Source organism: Geotrypetes seraphini, chromosome 3 (genome assembly GCF_902459505.1).
Source record: "Geotrypetes seraphini chromosome 3, aGeoSer1.1, whole genome shotgun sequence".
Lineage (NCBI taxonomy): Eukaryota > Metazoa > Chordata > Amphibia > Gymnophiona > Dermophiidae > Geotrypetes > Geotrypetes seraphini.
The window spans coordinates 383,270,505-383,284,056 of record NC_047086.1 but is presented as its reverse complement, the minus strand read 5'-3'; the positions used below and the strand labels follow the sequence as shown (position 1 = coordinate 383,284,056).

Genomic DNA, 13,552 nt, shown 5'->3' with positions numbered 1-13,552 from the left:
ACCCAAGTGAGTGACTCCTGGTTTCAATAAAAGAAATTGTCGTCTGCGGTTTTGAGTTTCTTTACTAACATCTGGGAAAACTTGAATTTTCAAACCTAGAAACTCCTTATCTTTATTTTTAAAAAACATTTTGGGTCTTTTTCAAGACTACCTGAAATAGAGATGCCGCTGTAATATCCTGTTATCAGTTTGGTATGTCCCCTGAGGAAGGCAGTGTTGTGCCGAAACCAGGATCCTAGTTGGGACTTCCCATAGGAACTGTCAATAAAATCCCTTGTGTTGTATTGTGACATCGGCTTTGCCTTTCTGGGGGAGTTTAAAAAATTATTTCTCATTTAGAGCCCACTTATTAACTAACCCCCCAATTCTGTATATAGCGCCTATGGTTTTGCGTACACATAGCCGGTGTGTGCGTGCAACATAATTAACTGGCCTAATCAGCACTAGTAAATGGCAATTAACATTTCATAATTGACGCTAATTGGGGGCTAATTAAAAATTATGCGCATAAATCGGAAAGCAGAATTGTAAGTATGCGTCAGTTGCAGTGCGCAAATTTGAATAGGGGGCATGATCGTGGGCATTGCTGCAGAATACACCTGATATGTGCACAACTTAGGCACAGGCATTTAGGCCTGGTATTAGCTGGTCTAAATGGATGCATCTAATTTGTGCTTTGCACACGAGCACTGAACGCGATCCCATTAAAGGCACATGCATCTTGTAGAATCGCGCTGAGTGTCATTCTAGCCGGCGACAATTTTTTAAGTGCCATAATTAGAATATGGCCCTAAGTACATAACAATAAAAGTATTGGGAGAGATTCCTGGCCGGGATTTTCCAGGAACCCTGCCCGTTCACCCAGTCAGCACCCACAAACCACATTAGAAGGTGCAACTGGGGTTACCAGATTTTACTTTACTAAAATCCGGACCGCTGGACCCGACCTGCAGGCCCACCCATTTCCACCCATCCTGCCTCATTATGCCCCAGTCCTGCCCCCAATTCTATTCTTCAGGGTCCTAGGATCTCCTTCTAATGATTCTCCTCTGTAGCAAATAAATTTATTTATTTAATTTGTTTTTTATTCTATTGTCCCCCAAAGAGCTCAAAATAGGTTACAGGTTAAACATACATAATTACAGTGCAAGTTTACGATACAAGTTTTTATTCTAACTTGATACATACTAAGGTCTAATATTAATATACATAAACACCTCCTTGTTGAACTCCACCCCCGGACTCAGCAGGGTTACCTTGTTAAGATAGCTCAGCACTGAGCTAAAACGCCCAGTGCAGTCTGGGACATGTAGTCTGCTCAGTCTTGGGCTGGCTTCCCCTGCTGTATGGAGGTAGAAAGGTAGCATTAGCGCAAGATAACCCAATTACAAAAAGCAAAACCCAATTTAAAAAAAAAAAAAAACCCAACACATCGCAATCAACATTCTGGCATATGCTTGCACAGATAGATGTGTTTTTAGACTTTTCTTGAATTCAGGAATGGGTGATAAATTTTCTTGAATTCAGGAATGGGTGATAAAAGATGCAAGTTGCCAAACAGTTTGGTCCATAGCAGTGTGACGCAAACTTTTTGAAGCTGCGGCACACTAAACGCAGGGCCGCGGCTAGAGGGTATCCAGAAATGCGCAGACATTGACACGATGACGTTGCGTGCATGTGCGACATCATCACATCGACATCCAAGCATGCGCAGGTTGCCCTCTAGCCGTGGCCCTGTGCCTCCAAGTACCGCCGGTGAGGGGGTGCTGGAGAAGGAGAAGCAGCGCTTAAAACAGGCTGCTCGTGGTCATCCCCAGCAGGGCCTTTTCCTCTGCCGCGTTGGAAGTGACACGTCAGAGGAAAGGACCTGCCGGGGCTGGCGGCGAGTAGCCTGCCGATCGGCTGCCACACTGCTTCAGTAAGTATGGGAGGGAAGGAGGGGGGGTTCGCAGCTCATGACCGCTGCTGCTGCTTCAGGGCTGGAGGGAGAGGGGTTTGCGGAACAGGACCGCTGCCACTGCTGCTTCGGGGATGATTTTTTCTTTGCTTGAGTTCTGGTTACTCTGAATTCTACTGCATTTGTTTTCCTATCGTAGCCCATGTAGCATTGACAATAGCTCTAAATTGTCACTTTAGATTAAAACTTTTGAAAAAGGGTACGTACCTAAGGACGTTTCAAAATCCTATGTGTTACAATACTGCGAACAACGTAAGATTCGCTGCACCGGTTTGGTGCGACATAATTGCTGATAAAGGAAATGGAACCTATTTCCCATATGAAAGTCTTGGCTGTGTCCACTGCAGACGTTTCATAAAATTTGCGTGTATTTGTTGCCTACACGCTCCATTTTCTTGGCAGCGAAATAGAGAAGAATGAGATCGTCTTCTCAATGGACCAGACAGAATCTCTGTTTAAACCGCACCAGATGTCGATGAATCCCGTTTTCAACAACTCAGCGCCAGATAAGAGCGAGTTCCTGTACATCAAACTGAAGGAAGAGCCCGAGGAGCTGGCGCAACTGGCCCCAACGCCAGGAGACGCCATCATTTCCCTGGATTTCGGTCAGTATCTTTAGCAGCTGTGAGTTCGATGAGCTAATAAATGCAGTATTTACAGCCAAAGACTGTGTACCTTCGCAGGAATAGAGTGAAGAACCCAATATACCATAATCCCAGAAATGTGTCTTTGATTTGTTAGGCCACAATCTGAGTGCTTAACCCTGGTGTATGTAAGGTTACCAGATTTTAGCCGACTAAAATCCAGACCCATAGCCCCACCCCCAGGCTTCCCCAATTCCACCCAGCCCCATTCCGCTCATATCACACACACACCCCCAACACTGCCCCCAGCCCTGTTCTTGGCATCACAGGTGCATGCGCACATGACATCACCGAGGTTGCATCCGTGCATGCATGGATGCCCTCCCAATGCGGTCCCAAAGAAGAAGCTTTTCAAAACCCGGTCCAGATGTCCGGACATGCCCTCCAAAAAGAGGATATGTCCAGAGAAATCCGGACGTAGGTGTATGAATGTGACAATAAGTCAGATCATTTCATTTGAGATGGACCAAGCTGCCACCATGAAGTTATCAAGAAAGAATAAGACATCCCTATAGGCCTAGGGGGCTTGACACCCAAATGAATGCCTTCTCCTCTATTTCTCACTACCCAGAGTTTTATTTAACCTTCTGTGTGCCAGTGTGAAAAGTTTCAAGTACCACTGTTGAGATTTTACTGTTGGTTAAATAAAATCTATTTGTGCCTATAATCTAGAAGCAGCAGTGCCAATAAATTAGATGAATCGCACAACGGATTCACTTTAAGCATTGCGTTGCTACTTATTTTTGTTCCATCTCTATAGTTTTACCTCCCAAAAAGCTCTTTTTTTAGTCTGCTTGCTGCTTGGAGAAATTAGCAGTAGAGAATGACCCGGGGACAAATTTTTCCCCGTTCCTGCAGGAACTCATTTTCCCGTCCCGGCGAGTTCTTTTCCTGTCCTATCCCTGCAAGCTCTCTCCTCATCTGCACAAGCCTCAAACACTTTAAAATTATGTGTTCGAGGCTTGTGCGGTTAATGCAAAGCTTACAGGAATGGGGCAGAGGCTGGGACAACGACAAAACTCGTGGGGTCACGGGGAAATTGAGTTCCTGCAGGGATGGGGAACAATTTGTCCCTGTGTCATTCTCTATCCTGCCCACTCTAGAAATCAAAATGTAGTAAAAGTGAGCCAAGTAAAGGACAATCAAGCCATTGTGACATCACTGAGGAGGTCGGCTCTTAGCCATTGGTGAAATGAGGCATTATGACATCACAATACCAGCTCTGGTTATCAGAGGCTGAAACTTTTCACATTATTTATTTATTCATTTTTCTATATTGTTCTCCCAAGCAGAGAATGACACGGGGACAAATTTTTCCCCATCCCCGCGGGAACTCATTTTCTCATCCCGTTCTTTTCCCGTCCCCTGCCCCATTCCTGCAAGCTCCGTCCTCATCTGCCAAATCATAAGTTTTTGAGGCTTCTGCGGTTAAGGCAGAGCTTACAGGAATGGGGCAGGGACAGGGATGGCAACAAAACTCACGGGGACGGGACGGGGAAATTGAGTTACTGTGGGGACAGGGAAAAATTTGCCCTTATGTCATTCTCTAGCAGAGCTCACAGGCACAGTGAAAAAGGTGGTCAGTAGCACAGCTGGCCCAACATATCTTGTTTATGACATCAGACTGCTGTAGAAATAAATAGGAATAGCAGGCCATGGACTGTGATGAAGTGCAGAGAAATTACAAGGTGAAAAAAATGTAATCCTATGTACTTATATGGTCCGCCTAGGAACACAATCGTTTGAGGAATCGCCTTCGTACAGTGCCGTTCGGCCTCCAGCCAAACAATGGCCAGTGGAAGTGAAGAACCCCAATCCTCAGACTGAAATGTTAAATGTGTTGTCCTTCAGAGCACCACAGGCAGCCCCAGGGAGCAGCACGCCAAGTGCAAGCAGCAACAGCAGCTGTTCTACAGTAAGAACGATCGTTATGCTTCTTGTTTCTTTGTTTATATAATGAAGCCTGTGATAAATGGGTGGAATGTGTTCATTTCCTAATCAGTCTTCCTTCATAGAGTTTAAACAAGTATGCCCTACCATTAGACAGACTAGGCATCTGCCTGGGATGGCAGACTTTGGAGGCGGCAGCAGCATGGCCAGCAAACGGAGCAGCAAGATAGGCCTTTAAAGATACCGTCAAAGGTCTGCTGCCACATCTCTTCTATATAGGCTTGGCTTCCCTAGAGGCCGAAAGACAGAAACGGTGGCAGAGGTAGGGAAGAGCAGGAGATGCTGAACACATGGAAAGGAGGAAACCTAGGTGAGATTGAGAAGGGAAGATGCTGGATTATGGATGGGGCAAGAAGGCTTTAGTCTTCATTCCCCATCCTCAAAGACTGCCTACATCATTAAGGAGATCTGCATGCCTAGTATCTCCATTATATGCAGATTGCTCTCAGGCATATTCCCAAGGGTAGGGTTAACGTATGGCTCCCGAAAAAAGAGAATGGATTGACATATCCAGGTTTTACTTCTACTGAAAGCAATGGAAGTAAGGAGGATGGATAGCGACAACTGGGTTCTTAGAAAATTGTTCTAAGGAAAATTAGTTATCTTCTCTAAGATGTTGAATGAGGGTCTTGATTGATAAGTTATTTTCTCTCTAATCTAACTACTTTCACTTTGTTTATCGATTTTTATGTGAACCGAGTCGCGCTCCTTTTGGGGAGATGGCATGGTATATAAATCCAAGATTTAGATTAGATTAGATCTGTTCTCCTTTTTCTGGAGCCATATGGTAACCCTACCCAACGAGTATCCTGGAAACCTGCCCTCTTGGTGGCCCTTGAAAACTGGGAGTGAAGCCCAAGGGCTTAGGGTAGAAATGCAGGAGTTATGGAACAGCGACTCGTGCAGAATTTTCCAAGTGCCTACATTTGAGCACCATTTGTTGAATCTGGCCCTATCTGTCCCTCACAGACAAAAGAGTCGTAAGTCCGGGTCAACCAAAACAGTCTTTATTGATGACAGCAAATGTAGACTCGACCCTGACAGTGTTTCGGCTAAAATAGCCTTTGTCAAGAGTCTATTTTGTAATAGTCGTCTTAAAAAACATCAACAGATGGTGAAAATGTTGAACAAAGATAAACAGCTGAGTAAAAAACGCTGAAGATACAAATACACACTTTTGATCACTATTACAAAATAGACTCTTGACAAAGGCTATTTTAGCCGAAACACTGTCAGGGTCAAGTCTACAATTGCTGTCATCAATAAATTCTGTTTTGGTTGACTCAGACTTTGGCTGTGGACATCTCTGTCTTACGACTCTCTTGTTTGTTAAGGGATGCCTTCGAATAATAGCCCTTCCAAATTTAATCTGCTTTTGAACCTCAATTCATGCAAAGCTTTTTGAAATGTTTAACCCTTGTTTTTCTCCTTCTTTGTTCTCTTTCCTATTTTGACGGTAATTTTTCCCATTTTCCTTATGTTTTTATTCTGTCCGTGTTCAGGTTATTGTCTCCCAAACAATTTGTCTGACTTCCCCCATTTTATTGTGCATCGCTTTGAAATTCTGAAAAAGCGATTTAATCAAATTTTTTAAATAAACTTGATATTCATCAAAAATCCCTTGCTTCTAAGATAGATAGATAGCTTTATCTCCTAATCAGACACAATGTTAAAACTATTAACACCATGCTGATAACTTTGAAAAATATGTGTATTTTTACTAATTGTATTCTGTAATTCGCTGATTGTCCAGCTCTCTTCACTGTAAACCGCCTAGAAGTCGCAAGATTGTGGCGGTATAGAAAAAAATAAAGTTATTATTATTATTATAATTATTATTAATCAAATCTAATAGATGCTGGTATTGTCATACTAATATAGGAACTTTGGATCATCTGATATTCTATTGTCCATTAATACTTAATTTTTGGAAGTCGATATGGGTCAACGATACCACTGACTTATGAAGCCATAATTTGTGGTACTCTACTACATGTTAAACCTTCTTTGGATCGCTATAAAAGCTGGTTTTTCTTTTTTTTTTTAATATTCTTTATTCATTTTCAAAATTACATTAAGTGTAAAATATATTCATTCACAGTAACAATAAATATATCACTTATAAACAATCATTGGTACATTATATAAATTTTTATCCCTTCCCCTTTCCCATCCATATCTTCCATTATTATATAATATATGTAATAATAAAAATACCCCCCTCCCTATATCTTGAACTGATAATTAAAAGGGAAATAATTTTACCTAATCCTTACAATATTTTGTTAATGGTTTCCACACATCCTGAAACTTCTTAAAGTATCCCCTTTGTAAAGCAATAAATCTTTCCATTTTATAGATATGGCATAAAGAATTCCACCAAAAGTTATAATTTAATCTCCTCCAATCCTTCCAATTATATGTAATTTGCTGAATGGCAACCCCAGTCATTAGTAGTAGTAATTTATTGTTGTTAGCAGAAATCTGACTTTTTGCTCTCATTTCCATACCAAATATCACAGTACATAAGATAATGCCACTGGGTTATCTAATAAATTATTAATTTGGTCCCAAATTGATTTCCAAAAATTCAAAATATATAGGCAATGAAACAATAAATGATCTAAAGTTCCTACTTCTAGATGATAATGCCAGCATCTATTAGACAAAGAGCTATCTAATTTTTGCAACCTAACAGGGGTCCATAACACTCTATGTAACAGAAAAAAACAAGTTTGTCTCATAGATGCAGACACCGTACATTTCATCCTCCAAGACCAAAGCTGGTTTTTCTTAATAATGATGGGAATAGCCATCCAGATGATAACACACAACTGGAAGAGTTATGATTGACTTAATTATACTTTCTGGTGGGCAAACGTATGTTCTAGCTACAAATCAGAAAGAATGAATGCTGAAATTTTAGGATATAGTAGTGCATTTGAAAGGGGGTGGAGCCCATTGACATCATTTATTGAGTCACAATAGTTGTCAAATACCTTTTCTTCTTTATTTGTCCTCCTTACACATCCAGGGTGGGAGGGAGGGAGATGAGAAAACATTATAATTATTATTCATTATATCTATTTTATTGAAATTATACATGTGGTTTTATTTTCATTAGTTAAGGGGAGGTGGGGGTAATATTTGTATATTTAAAGTGCTTTTGTTTGATTTGTGTATATTTAAATTCACTGTATTGCACTGTTAATAATTGAAAACTAATAAAGATTTTTTTTTTTAATCCCTTGCTTCATTTTTCTCTGTAGCCAAGCAGTCCTGCTGAGTATTACACTTCTTTGGATGAAGATCTTAGGATTGAGCTGATCGAGAAACTTTTTGCCCTGGACACCGAACCAAAGAGCCAGTGCAATCCCACCCAGGTGAGTCCAATCCTGACAAAAATATTCTCTATTAAGACAGCAAAATGATAAAACAGGCACTGCTATATATTCTGCTGTCCTAAATTCGGCTGCTTAGCTATGCAGGTGCCATTTTAGAGCCCCCTCCTGCCCCTCATAACAGCCCCACTTGTTCCCTTTCCCCTCCTTCTGGCTTGCAGTATAGTGTTCTCCTGATCGTTCACTGTTCGCGGTCCTGGTCATTCGTGGATTTTCTGACCGCGAATGACCAGGCAGGAGAGGACAGCTGGAGCACTGGCGAGTGAAGGAAATCACTTGCGGTATGCACCGCCCGCCTCTATCTGCACTAAAGTTGGACCTCACCAATCAGGAACTGCATGTCAAAGCAGCTTCTGATTAGCGAGGCCCGATTTTAGTGCAGGAAGAGGTGGGCGGAGCATATTGTGAGTGATTTCCTTCACTCGCCGGCGCTCCGGCTGCTCTCTCCGGGTGCCCTCTCCTATCTCCCCCGCTAAAAACCGTATTCGTGGTTTTTCAGCATTCGCGGGGGTTCCTGTAATGGAACCCCCGCGAAAATGGGGGGAGTACTGTATTCAGAACTCCTCTCCCCCTGGAGGCACTCCTACATTATGGACTCGCTAACCAGTTAACATAGTGGTGCTTGTCAGCGTGCTAGCTGAATAGTTTCCGTAGCCATTCTTCACCTCCGACATGTCCCCTCCCCCCCCCCAAAAAAAAAAGTAAATGCTTACATGCTTAATAAGCACAGAGTGGCGTCGTAAGGGGGCATACCACCCTGGGCACCGTCTTCGCGGGGGCGTCGGTGCTTCTCCTCCTCTCCGCACCCTCATTCCTCCCTACCCCTCCCCCCACTATGCGTGCGCACTTTCCCTCTCCCTCCCCCAGTACCTCTAGTTCTTCGCCAGCAAGAGTAACATCTCCAACCTGCTGCTTGAGCCAGACTCGGCTGTTCCTCTGATGTCACTTCCAGGAGAGCAGGATCTTCTGATATAAACCCTGTCCTAAAATACATCCAGGAATAGATGCTTATGCACCAGTTAAAATGCAGGGAGAGCATCCATTTTACGCCCATTCAGTGTCTAACACATTAACAAGGTCAGCTCAGAAACATACATGTAAATGTTGGTATTTCAGAACATATGCGTATGGGTGCTGGAACACACATGTATATGTCGGCCATTTTAGAAACAAATGTATCTGTGGTTTCCAAAGCTTCAGAGAGCCCAGTATCCTTTGCCAGTTTCACTTTCGTAGGGACAAGAACACTGGGGATTAGGGGGGGGTGACCACCTCTAATCCCTCCAGTAGAGCATTGCACGAAGCAAGCAACTTTCTCTAACCTCAGCGTTCCCCGAGAGCAGGCGTACACCCTGAGGTTGATGTCAGCAGGCAAAAATGTGGATGCCCCTTCTGAAATCAGGAATGTACCTGTATCATTTTACCCCACTCTATTTCAACCCAAAACATGCCCAGGCCATGCCCTCTTGTCATAGACATGTATTTGAATTGTGGATGTGGATATATACGTGTCTAAATGCTGGTTTACGCACATTCAAGATACAAGGACTTCTGAACTGACCGCATTAATGATTCAAAATTATTTCTCGTATATCATACGAGATTTAATAATTCCAATAAAATATGACTTTGTTCTCTGTTTTGGTTTGTGTGCATGCAGACTGATTTTAACGAGCTGGACCTCGAAACGCTCGCCCCATATATCCCTATGGATGGAGAGGATTTCCAGTTGAATCCAATCTGCCAAGATGAGCGCCCACTGTCCGACAGTTTTCAGAATCCTGGGAAGAATTTGAGTAGCATGACTTCTTTCTTCCAGTCCACTGCGCCTTCGTCACAAAACCAGTTTCTCTCGAAAAAATACTGCCAGGCTTCGAACAAAGACAGTCACCCTGGCCACGATCCTTTGCCTTCAATGCTTTTTAACAGAGAAAAGAAATCGCCAATGCCCACCTACTATGCGCCAACCAACACTCCGTTGTCATCAGTAGGCAGAGGACCAGATACTCAATGGCCACCTGATCCACCTTTATATTATATGCCTAGCAAATGGCGACCGATGGATCAATATGCTGGATCTTTAACTAATGCATCGTCTGGCCCACCAATGCAGCCACCAAGCATGCCTTTATATAAACAGAGGTAAATATTGCACATTGCTAGATGGTCTTAACTTCTGCTGTGGCTGTTGACCAATTTGAGTTTATCATGCTTTCTTTTTCTCTAATTTTGTTCTTATAGTCGGGTATTCTAAAATCAGAGCACTGGCCTCCAAATTCTATAAAGCTGTACACCCAACTTTACGCTTAGTGCGCAGAGTTGCGTGCTCAATTTACAGGATAAGGTCAGTCACTCTTAAGCTGTGCGCTCAAATTCTAGAGCGAGCAACTTCAAAGGTAGGGTGGCCAGATTTTCCCGAAGGAAAATCCAGACCCCCAGGCCCGCCCCGTTCCGCCTGTGTACACCCCATTCCGTACCCCAGCCCCAGAAAGCATCCACGCATGTGCGGACGTGACGCAATGATGTCGCCGTGCGACGGCCGCCCATGCGCGGATGCCTCTACCCGACGTGATTTTGATGGGAAGCTTTGCAAAACCCGGACTAAGTGCCGGGTTCTGAAAAGCCGTCCGGGGGAAATCCGGACGTCTTTTAACCCTAGCCATGGGTCATGGGCATGGGAGGAGCATGGGCAGGTCAGAGGTATACCAGGCCGTTAAGCACATTTCATACTGTCATTTATGCATCTAAGTACCTACAGTTGGGCAAGAGCATTTACAATAGTCTTTGGATTGACGTTAAGTACTTGCATTTAACATCATGCATTCACACTAAAGATGGCACTATTTAACTCTGTTTCATTAATGGTTGGGAGTTATACAACACAAGTCTCCAATACTTCACCCAACCTCCACAGTATCCAACATCCCTCTCCACAAAATGACAAGTTGTTCCACATGCTCTCATATATTTCACATCTGGCAAAATGTGGCCTCAGGTACACCTCCTCCACCCTTAGTAATGTTCAATAGCGGTAGGGATACCGGTGTTTTTTATTCCTCATTGGCCCACATTCTTTTATTGCAGTTATTTAGGTAAACTTTTTTTTTTAACTTTTTTATCCACCATAATCTTTTTAGAAGTTTTAGAAGTTTCCTTGAGATTATTCTATTTGCAGCCTCTTTTTACTGCTTCCTTGAGACGCTTTACTTTTTGCAGCGATCCTCGGCGAACACAATATACAGGCACTTTGTTACTTATCTTCATTTTTTTATGGTACGTCCCAACCTTTTTCACCTTGGACCCCTGACGAAGGTTTGTCCGAAACACGGACCGTGTCGGGTCCCTTGATTGGTAAAAGGGTTTTATTTTACTTATTTGCATTTTAATTTTGGTACAATACATTTTTGCCTGCATCTTGTACACAGTCTGCAGTTTTGTTTGTTTCTCCTGCTTGGTTTTTTCTGCAGACAAAGTTGGACTTTCTCCTTTGTTTTGTTGCCCTGTGATTATTCTATTTAAACATATTCAAATAAATTGTATACTTAGCTTAGTATGCTACTGGGTTACATGATCCGACATGTTTCGCAACAATTTCCTTTATCAAGGATCCCCCTGTAAAATATTTTAAAAAAAAGCTTTCAGTACTTATATCTTACTAAACAAACTCAACCCAAACTCCTAATATCTTCCACCCTTCAGTGCTTACCAGAGCCACTATGTCCACCATCTTACTCAGAGTTTTTTGCAAGATGGGGGCGGCTCACTTTAGAGCTCCTTTTATAGTACTTCCTTCCATGACTAACGCCCCTCCCCCAAAGAGGAACTAGATCAATATGGCCTATTCAACCTGATAATTTAGGCCGTTTGGAGCCACCGTACCCAATCGGTCAATCCAGCCCTGCTCTTTGAAGTTTAAAACTTGTTCCATATTTTGCCAGATTTGAAATATATGAGAGCATGTGGAACAACTTGTAATTTTGTGGAGAGGGATGTTGGATATTGTGGAGGTTGGGTGAAGTATTGGAGACTCGTATTTAACATCAGGCATGTAGATAAGACTTATATACCAGTATTCTAGAACAGAAGTTTCAGGGCTTTTAGAGGACTGTCCAGGTGCCACGAGGGATTTCCAAACCCTGGCAGTTTGTCTGGGTTTTGGAAGTCTCCGAGCTTGGGACCACATCTGGAGGGCCTGTACGTATGCATGGATGTCGCATGCATGCATGTGACGTCATCGCATTGGCATGCGCAGAGACCCTCCAGAATCGGCCCCGGGTATGGAGACAGGAGGTCTGCATGGGGGCGGAGCTGGGGGGCAGAATGGGGCATGGCCAGGTGTCCTCTTTGGTTTTTTTTTAAAGATGAAATCTGGTAACCCTACTCAGGGTGCCAGCGCTAAAAGGTGCCAAATGCCCAGGGCCGTGACGTCACCAGCCTATAAGTTAAGCTACCCTGTGGTTTCTCTTCTGCTCTCCCTCCTCCTTCAGATGCTGCTACCCTGTCAGGGTGCAGCTTCATAGGCCAGCTACTGCAAGGGGGGTGGGCCAGTGTCAGCATCAGAGGAGGGAAGTGCAGCACTTCCCTCCTTTGACGCTACTGCTTGACACTGATGCCGGCCTATAAAGCCGCATCCTGCCGGGACCAGGCAGTAGCGTCAGAGGAGGGAGGAGAAAACTGGCTAGGGGCGGAGCATGGGCCAGGGCACCGTAATCTCATGAGCCGGCCCTGGGAAATTTCATGCAGAGCTGCCATTAATGAAATTGCACTCAGCGCGGATCATCCCAGTGCCTAAATTTCGATGCAGTTCCATAGTCCACAAGAAATACTGTACATCTAGCCGAGGAGCACACAGGGTAGAGGCCTGTTTGAACATACGAACAGTAAATATCCAGAACCACAAATGCCATAATGACTACCCTAGCATCCATTCTCATCAAGCAGCTTTGCAGACCTTATAACACAAGCCACCATGCTATGCTGACATGACGTTAATTGAGATTATTTGACATTAAACTCTTTGGTTAATTAAGAAGAGGACTTGCTTTCTGTTGACAGATCCCTGGAGAGCTTTGGACAACGGGGAAAAGACATAAATCCTGCCATCATTGCTCGCTTCAATAATTTGAACCGGAAGCGGCAGCTGGATTATGGAGATCAAACATTTCATCAGCTGAATGGGGTAAGCAGTGTTTTAGCAAACGCACATGCCCTGTCTAGCTGGAGCCACAGACCTAGGCCTCTCTTCTCTGCCTTCACCTAGGGCAGGGGTATCAAAGTCCCTCCTCGAGGGCCGCAATCCAGTCGGGTTTTCAGGATTTCCCGAATATGCATGATATCTATTTGCATGCACTGCTTTCATTGTATGCTAATAGATCTCATGCATATTCATGGGGGCAATCCTGAAAACCCGACTGGATTGCAGCCCTCGAGCAGGGACTTTGACACCCCTGACCTAGGGTTACCAGATTTTCTGAAACTAAAAATACAGGCCCATGGCCCTGCCCCCAGGCCCGCCCACCCCTGCCCAGTTCCGCCTGAGTCAAGCCCTGTTCCACCCCTCCAGCCCCGCCCCTCAACCTATTCACATGTTGGAAGGGCAT

General features: G+C 43.8%; 1 protein-coding gene across 2 annotated transcripts in view; it reads left to right on the top strand.

The window, feature by feature from the left end:
- EPAS1 (endothelial PAS domain protein 1) overlaps positions 1–13,552 on the top strand; it is a 308,169-nt gene that overhangs the window by 281,379 nt on the left and 13,238 nt on the right. For both annotated transcript variants that reach the window (XM_033939696.1, XM_033939697.1), the window contains exons 9-13: positions 2,360–2,562; positions 4,332–4,516; positions 7,821–7,934; positions 9,613–10,094; positions 13,008–13,131. In XM_033939696.1, the coding sequence (XP_033795587.1) occupies positions 2,360–2,562; positions 4,332–4,516; positions 7,821–7,934; positions 9,613–10,094; positions 13,008–13,131 (1,108 nt within the window). The remainder of the gene's footprint in view (positions 1–2,359; positions 2,563–4,331; positions 4,517–7,820; positions 7,935–9,612; positions 10,095–13,007; positions 13,132–13,552) is intronic.